Raw genomic sequence first — 18,332 nt, 5'->3', positions numbered from 1 at the left:
AGCTGGGAGCAAGAGGCACAAGGAGCTGAGAGTGAGAGGGTGTGCTGCTGGAGGACTAAGGATTACAAGCATTATCAGACACCAGGAGGAATGTCCTGTGGTGAGGATAAAGAAGGTGTTTGGAGGAAACCATGGGGTTTCAAGAGGCACTATAGACAGCTGCAATCCACAGGGCCCTGGACTGGAACCCAGAGTAGAGGGCAGGCCCAGGTTCCCCTGAAACATCCCACTTCTGACACCAGTTGTGACAAAGTTCCTCCTCTACCTTGGTGGGTCCTGCGCTTATTGGCAGATTTGCTCACCTCAGTGATCTTCCCCACAGTCTGGGTCAACTTCTCCTGTGTCTGATCAGGAGTTGGGAGGTGTCTGATAATGCTTGTACTCCTTAGTCCTCCAGCAGCTCACTCTCAGCTCCTTGCGCCTCTTGCTCCACGAGAGAGAGAGAGTCTTTTGTCTGATAATTTTTTCCCTGGAACCTAACCCCCCCACCCCCATTTACATTAATTCTTATGGGGAAATTGGATTAGCTGAACATCATTTCGCTTAAAGTGGCATTTTTCAGGAACATAACTATAATGTTAAGTGAGGATTTACTGTACTACATGGAACAGCTGCTCAGTTGTGATGGGCCCTGGGTGGCCTCCACAGGGAGGGCTCATCTCTCTTAGGACAGTCTACTCATGTTTACAATTTTTTTCTATGAAGAACAAAAATATTTAGAACAAAAAAAAAAAGTGACATGGACACTGGGGGCAGAACAGCTGGGAAGATGTCCAGTCTAGTCGTCTGCTGGAGATCCGAGGAACTGTGGCGCGTAGAACATACAGAAATATCCACTGGTTCTCCTGGGGATGTATGAACACAGTTTTGTTTCCCCAGGCTCGCAGAGATGGAAAGCCAGAACTGTTCCTTGTTTAATGATGGCTTGTCCCCAGACGATAGCCTGTGAGTTGATGTATCTCTCTATATTTTGAATGTATTTCTCTGCAATGCTTCCATGGGGAGATATACTGAGGCGGCTGGCTGGGGCATGTGAGAAGCTCCTCCTCTATTATCTGTCCTGCCCTTTCTGTGGTGCCCTCTGTACTGGAGTTCAGTTCCTTTGCTCTAAGCAATACAAAACCAGCCTCTTTTGAACAAAACCGCCTCCCTGCAGCTGTTCCTTTCACTCGCGCTCCCATCGCTAGTTTCCTCACTGATCTCCTCCTGCTGTTTTATGATAGGGATGAGGATCAGTACCTGTTGCGTCACTCCAGCCCAATCACAGACAGAGAGCTGGTGCGCAGCCCAAAGGTTGAGGACAGCCTCAACACGGAGGATAAGGGGGAGCTGGAGAGAATCCTGGCCCACTTAGAGGCTGAGAACAGGTATGTGTGTGGCCAAAAGCCATAGAAAGTGAGATGGGGGTTGGTTCAAAGGGGAAAGCAGCCAGAGAAACACTGTCTTAGCCTGCTCACCAAGGGCTGGACGAGCAGGCGGGAGTTCAGAGAGGAGCCATGGAAAGGATTGCAGGGGCTAGGGGGAGTGACTGATGGAGAGGGATGGAAAGAGCACAATATGTCTAGCTTGACTGAGACGTGAGAACTGTTTGGAGGGGACGGGACACATCACAGAGCTGCCTTGTTTAGCTCCAGTAAGTATAACTTGGAGTAATGGGGTGAAGTGGAGGAAGGGAACATGTAGGCTCACTAGTAATCAAACTTCTGGAGAGTGAGCGGTTATTAAAGTGGCACAGTCTCCCGTGGGAAGTGGCAGGATCCCTGTTATCTGGGACATCTAAAGCAAGACTGGAAAATATTCTGCAGGGATCAGTTTTGCCCTGACCTAGGTACTAGCTGAACAAGCCATCATGGGTCTCTTCCAGCTCCCATTTCTTTGATTTATCACCATGGCCCAAGCACCGAGGAGCCATCTGCCAGGCGCAGAGCTAGGTTCAGAGGGAGGCTATTTACCAGAGCTGAGCTGTTTGTTTCCTGCAAATTTAGTTCATTGCTGACGTGTTTAGAAAACTGTTGGGAACTGGAGCAGAACGAGGGGCAGGTATTGACTTGGTGCCAGGCAGAGAATTCAGGGGGACCCTGGGTCTTGAGCCCTCACACAAACCTGATGGTAAGAAATCAGCCCAGCGGGGCTTTCTTGATGGCGGGTTGTCCATCCCTTGCCCATGGCTGCTGATGGGGGCCAGTTCAGGGATTCCAGTCTTGTCTCCGAAGCTGGTAGAGTTGCTGCTTGGATCCTGACTGTCTCTTCTGCAGGATCCTCCAAGGAGAGCTGAGACGTCTGAAATGGCAACACGATGAGGCAGCGGAGTCCCCCACTGTGACAGAAGGGTCTGCAGAATCAGCCCAAGACCCACACAATGATGAACTCCTGGCTGAGGCAAGGATCCTTCGGCAACACAAGAGCCGCCTGGAGACCCGAATGCAGATCCTGGAGGACCATAACAAGCAGCTGGAATCCCAGCTGCACCGCCTGAGAGAGTTGCTACTGCAGGTACCTCACGGGGATCGGAGGGAGAGCAGGGTGCAGGGTCCAGGATCTGAGAGGGCTTTGGTATGATGGGCCTGGGAGAAGAGCTGCAACACTGCGGGGGGGGAGGCTGATATGGGTGGCAGGTTCTGGTAATGGATATGCAGAAGATTGCAGGCCAAGGTCAAGGAAGGAGGAACGTGGAACCAGGGAGCAGCAGAAAACTTTTTTATGAAGTCTCTTTTCTCTTTCCAGCCACCGACTGACTTGGACATCAATGGCTCTGCGGCCTCTTCCTTGACTTCTTCACCCCATCCGTCAGAGGGAAGTCAGCCCAGGGAGAAGGAGCACAACACTCCTGAAACCGAAACTGCAGGTAAGGGTCTGGAGCTGGATGTTAGATCTCTAGTGCCCCTTGCCAGCCCTGGTTTGTTGTGCTACAAAGAAGGCCCATTCATCTGCTGTTCAGAGTGGAGAGCTGGAGTGTCGAGTGCACTCAGTCGCGCTGCTGTCACCAGCCCCTCACCTTCCTGATCTGCCTTGCTATGAAACACAGAGATTTGCTTTGTAGGCTCTCCATCCCTCTGCTTTATGAGCAGCCCTGCACTGCCTAGCCCCATGAACAGGGCGTCTTTCTGCAGTGCTGCCAGTCCCTGCCCTGTCTCTTGATCACACTGTCCTGCCTTGTGGATCTAGCCTACCTTGTATCGTATGGAGTTAAATCTCTGAAAAATGCCTATAATCACAGCTCTGCCTTTTCTCTACTCCTCTTGTTCCCCAGATGAGGTGGAGACAAGGGCACGGGATGTCAGTCTGTGTTTGGAGGACATCATGGAGAAACTGAGGAGTGCCTTCCCCAACTCCCAAGGTACTGGAGTGAAATCCCCTTTGCTGGTTTCTTACTCCTCTCTAAAATGAGTGTCTCACTTGGCTCAAATGAATCCCTAGCCCTCGTTCAGCCAGTCCTGCAACAATTGAGTCCTAGCAATCACCCACTGCCAAAGAGCTGCTTGGACTTGCTGTGGCACGGATTTCAGGGAGGAGAAGGAGGAATTCCCCCTAACTGTGGAAAAGCTCCAGAACTGCTAAGAACTGCAGCCTTTGGCCCAGGAGAGTGCAACTAGACATAGGGGCAGCCTTCTGCCCTGGAGAGAGACATCAGTCACGGGGGCCCTGTGCTCCAGATGGTTTCCACTGCTCCTGAAGAGGAACATACCTGACCCCATCCGGTTCCTGGTATCGCTAGATCTGATGACCTCGAACCAACTCCCCTCTCTTCATCAGCCTGGAGCCACTACCCATCACTCTAATGAGGCTGCAAAGACCAGACCCCTTACATATCTGAAGAAATCACTCGCTTCCTCCAGGATACCCAGAAAAAGCCCATTCTTAGCTGGGAATGTTTAGTAGCTGGTGTTCCTCTGAATGGTGCACTCTCTTCTCACAACACCAGCATGGTCTTTGGATAGGGCTTGGGATTTAGCACCTCTAACACTAGGCTATTGTTTGAGCAATGCCTCTTAGTAGCTACAGGACATGGCTGCTCTTTTAATCTAGTGTTATAGCTCCATAATCCTCCATGTAAACCTCCTTTCCTGCTCCAGCACAACAGACCCAGGGGTTCCTGTGTGTGTGCTGGGGAGAATGGCAGGGGAGAACTTTCTGGCGAATCTCCCTCCACTCAGTTTATTAATATGATAGTTTCCAAATTCCATCTCATGTGACCTCTTGACTTTTCTTTCAGGTGTGACCTCCCTTAACTAACACCTCCTGGAGGTAAGAGGCTTTGTCTAACCAGCTTCTTGGTTGCTTTCCTCTCCCACCTCTCCCACTCCTCCTGGGATGGGCTTCCCTTGGACCCTCTTGGGGGCACTCCAGTGGAATGGCCTTCATGAAGTCCACCAACGTCAGAAGATCTCAGGGGAACTCCCACTGGCCATGTGGGAATGTGACTGAAGGCTCTTTGGAGTGCTGGCTGGAGCCACCCTGAGGACCAGCCAGTTCCGACCAAGTATTCTGGGGTCTGAATTTAAAGAACTCTATAAAGCATTCAAAAGAAACCCAGGAACTGAAACCATGAGATGGTGTTGAACATGAAACACGAGCAGAGACTTCCCCCTCCCTTGCCGGTCACAAACTGTCGCCCTCCTTGTGACTGATGTAAGACAGGTAAGGAAATCGCCTACAGGGGATGGCAGAGCCCAGTCCAGCCCAGCCTTGGCCCACTTCAGCAGTGTGGGCTGGTTCTGCTCCCAGACAGCATCCTGCTGGGCAGCAGGCAGCCTAATGCTCCCGCAGCAACTGGACAGTAAACAGCCTCTGAGCATCTGTTTTAATACCTTTTTTGTTAGCTGCCAAAGGCTGCGAGTGTAACTAACTGAACTCTGTCAATTGCCTGCTACCCCAGGATCTCCAGGTCCCAGCTGGGGGTGCTTGCCTAGTGGGAACAGTGCAGGAGAGCAAAAGGGGGAAGGGAGTAGTCAATAATACAGCTTCAGCCCAGCTAGTAGCCTTATCTGGAGAGGAGCTTTATAACAGAGAGCCGTAGCATATATTCTGTACTTAAATACTATCATGGACTCACTCATGCATTAAATTTTAATACCTTGTTCAGTGTTAATTTCTGCCTCACTCATTGGGTCTATTCTAGTATCTGCTTTTGAAGGGACAGCACCTTCATTTACTCTTACAATATACCATCAGAGGCATGGTTTGTGCTGCCCCTGGCCTGGACACTCCCTCTAGCGGACCTCAGTGCAGTGGGCTTGACTAGTGGCGATGAGTAGGATGCAAATCCAGGGTTCACTTCCCTTCCGAACTGTCTGTCACCATAACACTGGGGTTGAGGCTGGAACAACCTCCCCTTCCACAGTTATAATAAGGGACCCCAGCTCCTCCCATGATGGAAAATCCAACTAAACAAAACAGGTGGCTCTGATCTATCAGCTGAATCCTGACACATTGGAAATGGGGGATTATCCCAGCAACAAAGACGTGTGTCTAGTAGGCTCTTCATATTCATCTCTCCTGAGGCCATTGGAGACTTTAGCTCTGGTCCCCTGGCTGCTCACCGACTTTGTGATGCCCGTTTAGCAATTCCATCCCGTGCGGCAGGCTCTCCTCCATTTCTCTGTCTGATAGGTAAATACGCTCCTTTTCTTCCAGGGTGTTGCAAGAGAAATGGGCGAGCTCACATCTCTTGGTGACTCTGAGCCATTTTGATGTATCAGGACATCATGTTGTATTGTGACGTGCTGTTGTGAGGTAGTGGCACTGGCCAGAGTGCTATCAGGAAGGAGCGTATTCTGAAAATATGTGCTTCTGAAAATCTCTTTCTTCATCTGAAGCTAGGGCCCCTAGACCATTTGCTGCAACCCAGGGAGCTGTTTGGTTTGGGAGCCCAGAGGGTACAAGTGGGATCTCTCCTTAAATGAGGGAGCTATTTGGCACGGGAGGTGGTGTACAAAACTTGTGTAGCAAGCATGCAGGATTGTGTTCTGTGTTGTAGCATAGCAACGTGTTCTCTGGAACATTTGGATCTGGAAGGTTCCAGAAAGTTATCTGTCTGGGACAAAGTGTTATGGTTGAGTAGGCTGCAGAGCTGGGGAACTGCAACATGTTCTCCAGAGGGGAAAGGTCCCCTGGGAATGGGGTGGAATGTTCTATTTCGGGAGGAGGGGCTGTGGGGTGAGAGGCAATAAGGTTGCAGTGTAGTAGAGGCATAATAGGAAGTTTTATGAAGAACAACGTGGAATGTCGTATGCAGACTGTGTGTTGGGGTTGCTGCATTCTCCAAAGCTGATGACATTAGGCATTTTATATGGGGAACTCATCACAGAATTCCAGAGTTGAAATAGCCTATGTTGTGGGGATCTGACTGCTGCAGCTGTGCACTGGAAAAGTTCTGGCTTGCTTTGTTGTTTGCTCTTGTGCATTGAAGATGCTGTGGACTATGTTAGGACTGTGGTGGTGTGTTGTGGCCTGGTAAGGTGGCTGCATTGTGGTGGGTATAAGGCGCTTTAGAGTGCTGTGTTAGGTTTGAGGGAGTGCACTGTGTCTCCGAGGTTCTGTGTGATACTGATTTTGTGGTGGTATATTGTGTCATGTTGTGGATCTTGTTTGGTGTAGCATATTGTGGATTATGAGGCTTGCTGTCGTACACTGTACATTGTGCATAGGAGTTGCTGTAATCTGTGATGTGTAGTAAAAGGTCCTGTGGATTTTGGTGTCTCTTAGCAGCCCTGTGAATTGCTGTCCTGTGAGGTATATTGAAAGCACTGTAGATTGCTAGGATTGCTATAGCATGCTGTTTACTGGAGGTACTACGGATTGTGGTATTAAGTTTACCGTAGCATGTAAGGCAGTAGGGTTAATGTGTATTGAGTAGCCAAATGTGGTGACTTCTCCTTTATTAGGGCAGCTGTAGAAGGCTGTGGATTGTGTGTGAGGAGCAACACAATGTTCTCTCTGGTGTTGCCGTGATGGACATTGCTGTGGCCCATTCTCTGCCAGGAATGTTGTCAGTGGAGCACTGGAGCCACTCGTGCGTGGGGATTGGCCAGTCTAGTGGAGGAGCATGTTTTACTGCAGAGACAGTCTTGCAAGTCCTGTGTTTGGGACCAGTGCAGAAAGCTCAGGCTGGGTGATGCTGCCGGAAGCTGGGGAGAATTCTCACAGATGGGACTGCCTGAGACACAGACCCGAACAAGTGAGAGCAATCTCTGCAGTTGTTGCTCCCCAGAGGAACTGCTGCTATCTTTGCCCCCATTGGGAATCTCCCCAACCCATGTCCGGCTCCATGCTGGTCCCCCTGGCTCCTGTCCATCATGAAGGAGCAGCCTCAGATTCATCCGGACCAAACTGTTACACTTTTCACTTTAGGCAGAGGCCAGGGGAAAAGGAGAGGAAACCTCAATTGCACCCTCTCCAGCCTACTCAAGCCCTAAGAGAGAGGAGCAAGTGCAGACAGGTGTTGTTCATCTCATCTACTTTACCACTATGCAGCACAGGCACAAACCGCTTAGCCCTAGTGCTAGGAGAGCCGGGAAGGGTTTGTTCCTACCATGGCCTGTGGCTTCCTAGGCTGCCTGCCACATGGAGACGTAGGCCGAGGGCCCTGCTGCAGTGCTGACTGGAGCCACCCATTATCAGCTGTGGGATGGGACAGGAGATGGCTCCCTTTGCTGGCACACTGGAGAAGGGCTAGCAGGGGTATTGTTTTGCCTGTAGAAGGCCGAGACTGGGAAGTAGCTAAGAATGAGTGAGAGAGGCAAGATTAGGGCAAAGGCACCTCTAAAAGCATGTTCAGGAGTCATTGCTTTTCCCTGCATGAAATCTCTCTTCCAGGGTGCAGAGGCCAGGGCCTGCTCGTCTCCCCAACTGCTTGAGAGCAGTGGCCAGCATGATCAGTGACTGAGTCACAGAGCTTAAGGCCGGAAGGGACCACCACTAGTCTGACCTCCCATTTATCGCAAGCCACCAACACCCCAGCCCATGCACACCAAACCCAACAACCAGAATTAGGCCAAGTATCACAGTCCACAGGATACTAGATTCTGACGTGCTACAGGCAGAGAACAGAGGGACTGAGGTGCAGTGTCAGGGAAATGATTAAACAAGACCCCCAGATAATCCTGGCAAGTGACCAATGCCCTCCTGCTAAAGAGGAAAGTAGAAACACCCCCAAGGCACTGCCAATCTGAGCGCCAGGGTTCGTGTCTTAGTGTTTCATTGGAACACAAAACGATTGATAGTTATTGACAGTGCAATAAGCCCAGAGAGTGAGACCCCCTGCAGCTGAAATGTCCCACTGCTTTACTAGACCCTCAACCCCTGGTGCTCCTTGCAGTCCTCTGTGCTCTGCCCTCCTTGAATACAAGTGTTCCTGGGCGTGTCTCAGACCTGTCTACAGCATTCTCCCTCTTCCCCTGGCCATGCTTGGCTCCCCATCTCACAACAGCTCTGCAGCACTTCAGAGTTCTCTCTGCTATGAGTGCTAATCTAGGCCCTGATTAAAACCACCTGATACACTCATGTCATTAGTGGGGGGTTTAGCTATAAAATGGCCATTTTCTCTCATACCTCCTCTGAGCTCCTTCCCTTAATCACAGAGGCCTAGATCCTCAAAGGTATTTAGGCACTTAATTCCCATGAGTTAGGTGCCTAAATGCCTTGGAGGATCAGACCTGATGGCTTTGCCCTCTTTTGCTTTGGAAAGGACATCTGTAGAGAATCTGAGCTCTCTCCCTGAGCTAGCTCTGCGCTGTAAGTAAAAATACAGCCCAGGCCACTTGACCAAACCTCTAGGATGTTTTCTTTATAAGCAAGGATTGTATTGTGCATAAGTGAGTTCAGGATAGCTGTTAAAGCTGGGAAGCTAACTCTGGGTACTGTTTGTTGTGGTGCTGTCCTCACTGGCTTCTCTCCATTTCTGCTCTGGAAAGAGAATAAATTTGTATTTATATTGCTACTTTGGCTGGTGCTTTGGCCTTGTTGTTGTTTCTGCTGTTTCCCTTCCCTCTCTCCCTCTGAAGTTGCCATTCTGGGCTTCCCTGTCTGCATCCCCCTGCTAAGTGCCAGAGTACGGGAAACAACTTCCTTCACGAGTATGTTACTGCACAAGCATCCGTCCATTCCCTCCTTTCTCTGTTCCCTTCCTTGCAAGAACCTGGCATGGGGGCTCGGATGAGTGACCCACTGATCAGATTCCTGTGGGTGGCTATGGTCCTACTCCAGACCAAATTTGCTTGGTTTACAAGTAAAGTAACTTTTACTTGTAAACCAAATTTGCTTGGTTTACAAAAGTGATGTTTTTCCTCTTTGCCAGTGCCACAAACTCACCCTGGGATCTGGAAGCAGAGTTGGCTTCTTCTTTGGCTCATGCATCGTTGCCAGGACTAATGGCCTTGCAATGGGAACTTCATTAACAATTCTGTATATGAAACAAGGCCAGACCAGAATCCAGCTCCCTCTCCCAGGGCACTGCTGGCTCTGCAGGTGTGAATGTGTGTCGTTAGCAGCCAGTAGTTAGGAGTTTGGATACACAAAGGGTCATTACATAAAGGAGGTGCTTGTTTTCCATGCTCTTCTCTGATTACAGCTCAACTCTGTTGACAAAATCTGCTCAATTTTTAAAAAAACAGCTCAAACCCATGTCCGTGGTTGTAAAGTCCCACATTCCCATCTTAGACCATTTTTCTTTCCCTGTCGTGTGAAAAAACAAACAGTGGATCCCAAGTGCACAGTGAGACAAGAAACTCTGGAAAGAGATTTCTCCTCCTCCTGCCAAACCCTCTCCATCTCCCCACTCCAAAACACGCTTTGGGCTCTAGTGACTCTAGGCTGGTAGTGGTTTTACCTAGCCTTCTACTCTTAGCCAGGAGACTGGCTTTTCGGTTGCCTTTGTCCTGCCCTTAGCCTAACAGGTCCAGGCATACTGAGAATCTCCAAGTTCTTTACCAGCTGATTATGCCTCAGCACCCCAAATGAGGGAACTAAGGCACAGATGAGCTGAAGGACTTGCCCAAGGCAGTGCTGGGAGCAGTGCTGGGAGCAGTGCTGGGTTTACAGTGGCTCCATGGAGCTGGGCCCATGCTCAGAAGGGGCCCTGACCTGCTCTGCTAGCTCCCTCCGCCCACCACTTGCTTCTCTCCCACGCTGGCTGGCCAAGGGCGCCTCTGCACCCCCTGGCCCCACCCCCCTGCTCCTCTCAGCTCCCTGGCCAGACCACAGTGCGCCTCCGGCTCTGGGCAGTCTCTGCTTCCTACCACCTGTGGGACCCTGCCTGTCTCCCCAGAGCTGAGCCGCCTGGGACTGGTGCAGAATCCTGGCCAGTCTCAGCCAGGTGTGTGTGTGTATGTGTGCCGGGGGGGGGCAGACAATGCAAAGGGCTTGGCTGGGCCCCTCCAGGCAAGTGCGTCTTGAGGGTCCCCGGCCAGGGCAAGTCCTGGCCTGGCTGATCGCGCCACTCCTAAGGGGCCAGAGTGATTCCCAGCCCTGGGACCAGCCCTGGCTGTGCTGCTGGCTCAGCCTGGCAGTTGCCTCCCAGCAGGGCCGGTGTGTCTGGGAGACAGGGCTTGGGGGAGTGGGTCTGTGGGGAGTATGGGGAGGTGCTGGACTGTGAAGGTGCAGGGAGGATGTGTGTGTGTTGGGGATTAGAGACTGGTGGTTGTGTGTGGGGTGCTGGGCAGTTGTGGTGAGGCTGTGGGCAGAAGTGATGTTGTGCAGGGTGCTGTGCATTTGTGGGTGGGTCTGGGGGGCTTCTGGCCATAGGGAGTTGGGGGGTGTTGGGGGCAGGCCCATGCCCCACCACACAGCCCATGCCCTCCTTCCCCCACCCAATGGGAAGGGGCACGCTGGCAGCACAGGGCTGGGCAGGCCACTGTGGGTCTGGCAACTGCTGGTTTGTAACTAGTGCCCTTGCATTGGGTGGAGTGGGGCTGCCCTTGCCATGCCCCATTGCCTCTGGCTGGCCCCTCGCTCTGGGGACTGACCTCCCCATGCCACACTTCATTGCCTCCATGGGGGCCCACAAAAGGTTAATCTGGCCCTGGCTGGGAATAGAATCCAGGAGTCCTAACTCCCAGCATATGCCTCTCGCCCTTTTAATTTGTAATGGGCAGAAGCCAGCAGTCTCTGCTGTTAATGATGGAACAGCATGAGCCCTCAGCAGGCCTGGTTGTAGTTCTACAGGGGCCTCCCCTGTTCCCTTCCCCAAGCCTCCTCCCATGGTCAGTTCAGTCACAGCATTTGGGAGCTCCCTCCCACCATAGGGAAAAGGGAGAGCTGAACTGGGTCCTGACCTGCTGGTGCTGAATTCCAATGCAGACAGCGCTTTGGGCAGGTCAGAAGCCTTTGGACACTAGTAACTTCCCCATCCCGCATTACACTCTGAATCTAGCCTCTGGTTCCAGGGATTACACCAGTAAAATGGGGACAATTTCCCCCCTTCTTGCCTGCTGCTCCCCATACACCCTCCCCCAACTCTGCCCTAAAGACAAAGTGAAAACAGTACGCTCCACCCTCTGCCCCCCCTTTCAGACAGTGAGCTCTGGGTGCAAACGGCCTTGTTCATGGGAGCTTCGGTTAGGCTGTCTGAGTTTAATAAATAACGCCCTCCTGGGGCTGGTTGGGAGGCTGGGACAAACGGAAGATCCATGCAGGGAAAGCAAAGTTTTTCAGGGGCCAGGAGTGTCCTTGGTCTCCAGGGCAGCCTGGGAGCCTGCTGGCTCAGAGACAACAAACCAATCATACATAGCCAGGAAAGAATCCTGCCAGGGATGCACTTTATTTCTCAGTGAGCAAGCTCAGCAGCAGGAAGCAGGGTTAGCACTGCTGACCCAGCACAGGGTTAACGTGGGCTCTAGCACTGAGCACAGGGTGGGCTGGGAGAGCAGCTGCATGAGGCATCAGTCTGATTCATGAAGATGAAGTTGGCAGCCTTGGCTCCTGCACTTTTGAGTGAGGTTATGTGGTCAGATCCTGCTTTCATTGGTGGCTCAGCAGTGACAGGGTTTGGGAGGAAGCCTGCACCATACAGATGGCACAGAGCTCCAGCCAATACCCAGTCACCTTTCACTGAGCCAGGCCTGTTCATTCAGGCCAGAGTCTAACTATTCACAGAGCAGCCCAACTGGACCTGCTAGTCCCCCACTATCTGAGCCTGGCCCTGGGCCCCCTATACTGAATTCCCCTCCCTGGGCTCTCTGCTGTCCTGCACTACAATGATAGTGGCTGGGACGCTGTGCCTACCTCTCTTTGCCTGCCTAGGCAGCCCTAGCGAGCGGCAGCATTGTCCCTCAGTGCTGACCTCCCCACAGTGTGTTAGCAAGGAAGCATCTTGTATTTCTCAACATTCATCTCGAAGGATCCTGCTGTTCTCTGCCCCAGGCCCAACCCCTTCCCCCAAGTTCTGCTCTGCTGCTGTAGTGCTGGAGCAACCTTCTGCTTTCCCTCCCCATTCTTTATCTGCCTCTGAGCTCCTCTCCCTGGCTCCTGCCCCATGACTCTCCCTGGCATTCTCTTCTCCAAGGCCTCTCTAATGGTCCCTTCTGACCATGAACGCTATGAGACTCTGCTGCACAGTCACGTTGGCTTGCTCTTTCCCTCTGCTCTGGAAAATCTTTCTCCAAGGCCTGTCTCTGAGTTTCCTTGCCCCCCCCCTGCTCCATCGACCCCAGAATTCCCTTGGTCTGTTCCTTCCCCTGGCTCTTCCCTCTCTGCTTCTATGTTCTCTTCTGCCCATCCTGTCTCCACCATCCCACCATTGACCTCACTATTCCCTTGGTCTGTTCCGTCCCCTGGCTCTTCCCTTTCTGCTCTGGCCTTCTCTTTCCCAGGTCCTGTCTCTGCCTCAGACTCCCCCAGGCCTTGTTCCCTCTTTGCGTGTGTGTTCTCTTCTTCAAGTCCTGCCTCTCTCGTACCCCCCTCTGCTCCAGAAATCCCTTGGTCTTGTTCTTCCTCCTTGGCTGTGGAGCTCTCTGTTCCCAGTTCTGTCTTCTCCCTACCTTCCCCTGAACCTCCTCCCTCCTCCCTTCCAGCTCCAGCATTCCCATCTCCTCCCCACTGTCCCTTCCCTTTTGTTGCCCCCTTGAGCTGAGGCTGCTGGAAGAGGCCCTGGTATCTCTGCTGCTCTTCCACATGTTTTTCTCTCATCCTCTCCCCCAACAGCCTCAGCTCTTTCTTCACAGCCGCTCCCAGTGATGGGTCCAATTGAGCCACTCTCAGGAAGTCTTCTCGTGCCTCTTTCTCGTTCCAGACGGCGGCATGGGCCTTTGCGCGCTTGAAGTAAGCCTTCACATTCTCTATCAAGTGCAGAGAAGCGTGGGGTTATTTCCTTTCCTCTCTCGCCCTGCTCGGCCATCACCCGCCCCTGTCCTGCCTGCAGAAGAGGGCCACAGGAGCCTCCTGCTGCAGCTGCTCAGTGTCCCAAAGGGGCTGCACCAGAGCAAAGATCTAGGCCCCGCTCCCTCCTGTGGCAATCGCAGCAGGGCACTATAGCACTACACTGCTCTGCAACTTGACTCCCATTTAATTCACTGTCACGCAGCAGGATTCCAATGTAGGAACTGCCAGAGCACCCATCTAGTCCTGTATTGGTGTCTGGCCAGTACAGCTGCTTCCCAGAAGGTGCAAGAAAGCTCAGAGGGGACAAGTAAAGCATAGCTTGCCTACTGGGGACGTTTCTTAGTAGCCCCTGTCAATCACCAGTTTGCTCATGGCCAGAAGCGTGAAGGTTTCATATTCTAACTGGAGATGGTCTCATCATCCAAGTCTGGCTTCTGTAATCTTACTAAGCTCTGGGCCTGCAGATCTAGTGGCAGTGAAGGTCACAGGCTGTTACACCTGGTGTGACAATATTCCCTTTCCAGGACAGAGTTCTCACAAGGGGAAAGCAGCAGATGAGAGAGACAGGAAAACACCCAGTGACCAACCCAAACTCTCAGCCAGAGTGAAGGCTACTAGCCTGTTCCTGAATCTACCACTCTGCACTAGTGTATCAGCTTGCATCACTGACTCAGCCTTCTATGGATCTAGTTCAAGCTCTGCCCCGGCTGGGTTTGAATTCCATGTAAGGCAATACTCCTCCACCCAGCAGGCCCGCCCCTGAAATGCCTTCTCTATGTGAATGTAAGCCCTGGAGGAAGGGAACAGCTGAAAACAAACTCCTACGGGAGCAGTAGCAGGGAGGAAGCTCCTGCATGACAGGAGCGCTGGATGCAGAGTCCCATGAGACCAATAGCCCCTCTCTGGGAGCCTAGTGAAAGGTTGGGGCAGGCTGCCGGGGTGATTACCATTGTCTTTCTGGAGGAGGTCGGTGGTGTGCTCTAAGACCTCATAGTATTCCCCCAGCTCCAGCTGGCACTGGCAGTAATTCAGCACAAGGGGCATGATGAGTTTCTCCAGGCTCAGCCAGTCTTCAGCCCAGGGCTTCTCCTGTTCACAGAACCAGCAACGTGCAGTATGAAGACACCAGACCCCACTGGCTAGGCGGAGAACTCTCAAAGGGACAGCACCTGTAGCTATGAACAATACATAGTGCATCCCGTGGGGGCTTTGCAGGCAAACGGGGGTAAATGGAGGACAGTAGCTACCGCTGAAATGAAACAGCCAGCATGGAGTGCGCTTGCTGGGAGCACCCCAGTGCATGCATGACCGTCAGCCACCTGGCTGAGTATGCCGTTCCAAGAATCACTATCGGAGCTTTCTGGCTCCCCTTCTTGCTGGAGGCCACAGTTCAGAAGTGGCTGTTTGCAGCAGGCCCTGCCTGGCCTTTCCCATTGGTTTTGATTTAGTTCACAGGACTTTGTACCCTGAAAACATCACCGCGAAGGCCTAGGAGTTCAGGTTCTCCCAGCCGCAGGGAGCCACGGTGTGAGCAAAGCGACAGGCAGACGTGGCTGTTATTGTCTTAGGAATCGTATTGGCTGCTGAGGACTTCCTGAAGCGCTATAGCTGGTGGTGGATGACAGTGCAGCAGTGAGCTGGCTGCATGCTGCAGGCAGGGCCTGGGCAGACAGTAGGGGCTCAGCAGAGGAGGAAAGCGGTGCTAGGCATGACGTACCAATGCTGTGCGGCTGGACACAAGAAGCCAGAGCAGGAGGTGGCTGTCCCTGCTCCAGCTGAATGCTGGTCCATCACCCTGGGCGGCAGTGCTATGCCAGCCCACCCCTCCTCATTTGCAGTGTCCACCAGGGGGGCGGCTCTCACCTTGGCCTGGACGTTCCGCAGGCAGATGACTGCTTCCTGATACTTCGCTGCTGCTTCCTGGTACCTCTTGAGCAGGACCAGCTGGTTGCCTTCGCTGTGCAATACTGGCACTGCCGACAGTTTCTCCTCTTTGTTCATGGCCCAGGTGTCCCGTTTATAGGATGAGGGGTCATCCACCTGGTGTGTGTGTGTGTGGGGGAAACAGACCTTCACACTGCTGGCCCCATACGCGCCTCACACCACGCCCAGGAGAGGTGGGCGAAGGGCTCCCCCTGCCCCAGAAGGGCTACCAGCCCAGGCTGTGCCACGCTGAGCATTGCGTGGTCTGTCCTGACTTTACTCTCCCTCACTCCAATTGCCTTTCCTCCCCTGGCCCGGGCCTTACTTTGAAAAGCTCCATGATGAAGATGAGAGGCTGGGGGGCCCTCTGCAGCTCATCAAGGTCCGCATAACCCGTGCTGTGGTAGTCGAACATGTTCCCCATCCCGCAGCGGTGCTTCTGCCCCTCCAAGGGGTCCTTGCCCTCCGCAATCCTCCTCATGCCCTTGGAGACCAGCGCGTACATGCCTGTGTGCTGAAATATTGGGGGGAGGGGTGGGAAGGCACCTTGGCTCAAGCACATTTACAAAACATTCCCTCTAGCCTGGGGGCCAGTGAGAGCGGGTGGGTTGAGATGGTGATTGGAGGCACCTGCTCTCAGCAGGGGGGAAGTGGAGTTAAACCCACCTGCTTAGGGACTGGGGGCTGGAATCTGGGTCAGGTATTCAGACAGCAGGCCAGGAATACTGTAAAAGCAGCTGCCTGCCACAGCAGAAATAAATGGCTCCTCTCCCTCAAGGGTGAATTGCAGCCTGAGCTGGGGCTTTTCAGTCTGTCCTAGAGCTAGAACCTGCACCCACCAAACCTCAGGAATAAAAGGACTTGGTGAGGGAAGACATGCTGCTGGACTAAGCAGCCCAGTGCTCCAGCTCCCAGTTACAAGCCGCAGGGTGCACGGAACCATGCATAAGACAGGTACAGATGTGTATGCCAGTGTGATCCTGGCCAGAATGTATCTGTGGGCTATGCACGTGTAAGTCTTGAGATCTGTGTGTGTTTTGGTGTTAACGCATTAAGCATATGCGTGTGTGTGTAAATCAGTGTCTGAAATCTAGGTGTTCTCAGCCATGGGGTTGTCACTCACAATAGCGTCACACCAGAACTCTGCCACTTCTCCGATCCTCATGGAGGTTAGCAAGGTCTCCCACACCTCGATTTTGAATAGTTTCCCCACAATGATCTCCATGGGGATGCCAGCCTGTCGGCTGTCGTCTATCACTGTGCGCTCAAAGTCGTCTTTTAGCGTCTGAAAGTGGAATGTGAGCTGCGCCAAAGAGAGACCAGTGCAGAGTGGGTCAGCTGCATGCATGACAGTCTGGGATCAGGTCACTGGAGTAGTAAGTAGCCTTCTTTCCCTCCCCTCTCCACCCTAAATCTTGGCTCAATTCCACCCTTGGGTCACTGAGAAGGGGTGACCATGACCCAGCTTAGTGTTAGTTCACTCAGCTGTTCTCATGGGGTGAAGAGAGAGGCTTTGAGGCACTCCACTATCTGCTGTTTATTCATATTATATACAGCTGCTGTCTGCCAATACCTCTTTTTAACCCAACTCAGGGCTCCAGTAGAGTGAACTTCCTCACAGCACTGCCCTGCAAATATAGCATGCACACTTCATAGCAGCATTATTGCAAGCTAACTACAAAGAAAACCATTCAGTCCCACTGCTAGAGGCTTAGAACGCTGGCTACATCTATACAAACAAAGGGCACCTGGTCACTCCCATTATCTGCTCCCTACATGCTTCCCATAGCTGTGGATGTAACTGGCAAATGCCTTCATTCCTCCCGTTTGCTGTGCTCATGTGGCTCCAGGAGCCTGAGCTGGATTACAGCATACAAAGCTGTCAACTGGATTCCAGTGGCAGAACCTATTAGTGTCCTTGATGAAGGAGGCAGACAGAACACAGCTGGAATCTCAGTGCCTACAGTTGGAAAAACCTGCTGCCTGGTAAACTCAGCTAATTTGATCTGGACTCAATGAGAGAAGAAATCAGCTGTTTTTATTTTTAGAGTCACTTCTGACTACAGGTACTTTTAAAGGAGACGTGTGCAGAGGATTTCAGTAATAAGGGCTCTGGGTCACCATCTACAGCCTGAGCGCCTGGGACACAGCTGCTGAGGAACCCAATACTGGCTGTCATTTGAGGGTGTGGGATAACATCTCACCTGCTCTATCCTCCTTAGCCAGTTTGAGATGCTTGCTGAAAGTAGTTACCTTGCTCCCATCTTTGAACTGCGGCAGCTCCCCATGGCCTCCATGTAAAATCTTTTTCTTGACTCCTTCCACATTAAGCAGGTACATTTCATCCATGTTGAAGCTGTCGGCAGATCTCCCACCTCACCTCTGGTTGCTGGTCACACCGACTGTTGTTCTCGCTCTTCCTGGAGCTGAGTGTTTCTTCGTTTCCTGTCTGTTGGGATGAGTTTTCTTCCTCCTGGGGCTCATCGAAGTCTTTAGCTAGTGCATATCTGGCTTAAGGCTGCCCATCCTGAATGAGGCTATGACGGCACTGCACCCTAAAGCCTTTTCTCCCTGCACTTCCCCTAGGTGGAGTTCAGCTGTTCAGGAGCAGAGAGAACTGTGCTGTACAGTAACCACCTTAAGGAATCAGAGTGGCCCTGTTGTCTGTTATACTTCCTTACCGCTCTGTCTTTGCCTCACTCTTTCCTCCCCTGTGGTAAGGAAGAACCTCCCACCCAACACCCTGTGATGCGTTCTGACAACTGCTGACTGGACTGCCTTTCTAATCCCCTGCCAGGTTAATCTAGGATTGGCCTCCCTAATCTATCTGGGATTAGAGAAAGCTCCCTACTCACAAGGGCTCTACCCAGTGGGGGGGAGGGGAATGCCCCCACACTGACAGCACAATAGCAGCTGCCTAGTTTTCCCTTGGGAGGATCCCATTTGTATCTAGCTTGTTTTCTGAGTGAGAAGGCAAGGCTGCTGCAGCACCCCACCACTATTACATCGACAAGCACCAGGGAGCTCTGCTGCCATCAGTCTCCAGCTGGCAAAGGGACTGTGCCAGTCACAGCACAACTCTGAGGAAATAAGCA

General features: G+C 52.4%; 2 protein-coding genes across 5 annotated transcripts in view; one reads left to right on the top strand and one right to left on the bottom strand.

Annotated features, from left to right (window-relative positions):
- Positions 1-5,759, top strand: part of DRP2 (dystrophin related protein 2) — a 48,568-nt gene extending 42,809 nt beyond the window's left edge. For 2 of the 3 annotated variants that reach the window (XM_032772164.2, XM_032772165.2), the window contains 6 exons: positions 880-945; positions 1,224-1,367; positions 2,256-2,493; positions 2,725-2,845; positions 3,251-3,337; positions 4,214-5,759. In XM_032772164.2, the coding sequence (XP_032628055.1) occupies positions 880-945; positions 1,224-1,367; positions 2,256-2,493; positions 2,725-2,845; positions 3,251-3,337; positions 4,214-4,233 (676 nt within the window). In that variant the 3' untranslated portion in view covers positions 4,234-5,759. Of the gene's footprint in view, positions 1-879; positions 946-1,223; positions 1,368-2,255; positions 2,494-2,724; positions 2,846-3,250; positions 3,537-4,213 lie in introns of those variants that run through there. The other variant, XM_032772162.2, reaches the window with a different exon arrangement.
- Positions 5,760-12,479: 6,720 nt separating this feature from the next.
- Positions 12,480-18,271, bottom strand: LOC116820022 (aryl-hydrocarbon-interacting protein-like 1). Of its 2 annotated transcripts, none has more exons than XM_032772202.1 (6): positions 17,491-18,271; positions 16,361-16,540; positions 15,563-15,751; positions 15,178-15,354; positions 14,262-14,403; positions 12,480-13,271 (listed from the first exon to the last, which is right to left on the bottom strand). In XM_032772202.1, the coding sequence occupies exons 1-6, from the start codon at positions 17,584-17,586 to the stop codon at positions 12,553-12,555; spliced, it is 1,503 nt and encodes a 500-aa protein (XP_032628093.1). In that variant the 5' UTR covers positions 17,587-18,271; the 3' UTR covers positions 12,480-12,552. The 2 variants fall into 2 exon arrangements, with proteins under 2 accessions (XP_032628093.1, XP_074924825.1); XM_075068724.1 differs by having other exon boundaries at positions 16,361-16,575; positions 17,491-17,539.
- Between the last annotated feature and the right edge of the window lie 61 nt (positions 18,272-18,332).

This window comes from Chelonoidis abingdonii, chromosome 8 (assembly GCF_003597395.2).
Source record: "Chelonoidis abingdonii isolate Lonesome George chromosome 8, CheloAbing_2.0, whole genome shotgun sequence".
In the NCBI taxonomy this organism is placed as follows: domain Eukaryota; kingdom Metazoa; phylum Chordata; order Testudines; family Testudinidae; genus Chelonoidis; species Chelonoidis abingdonii.
The sequence above is the reverse complement of the archived record's forward strand: the minus strand, read 5'-3'. Positions and strand labels throughout refer to the sequence as shown.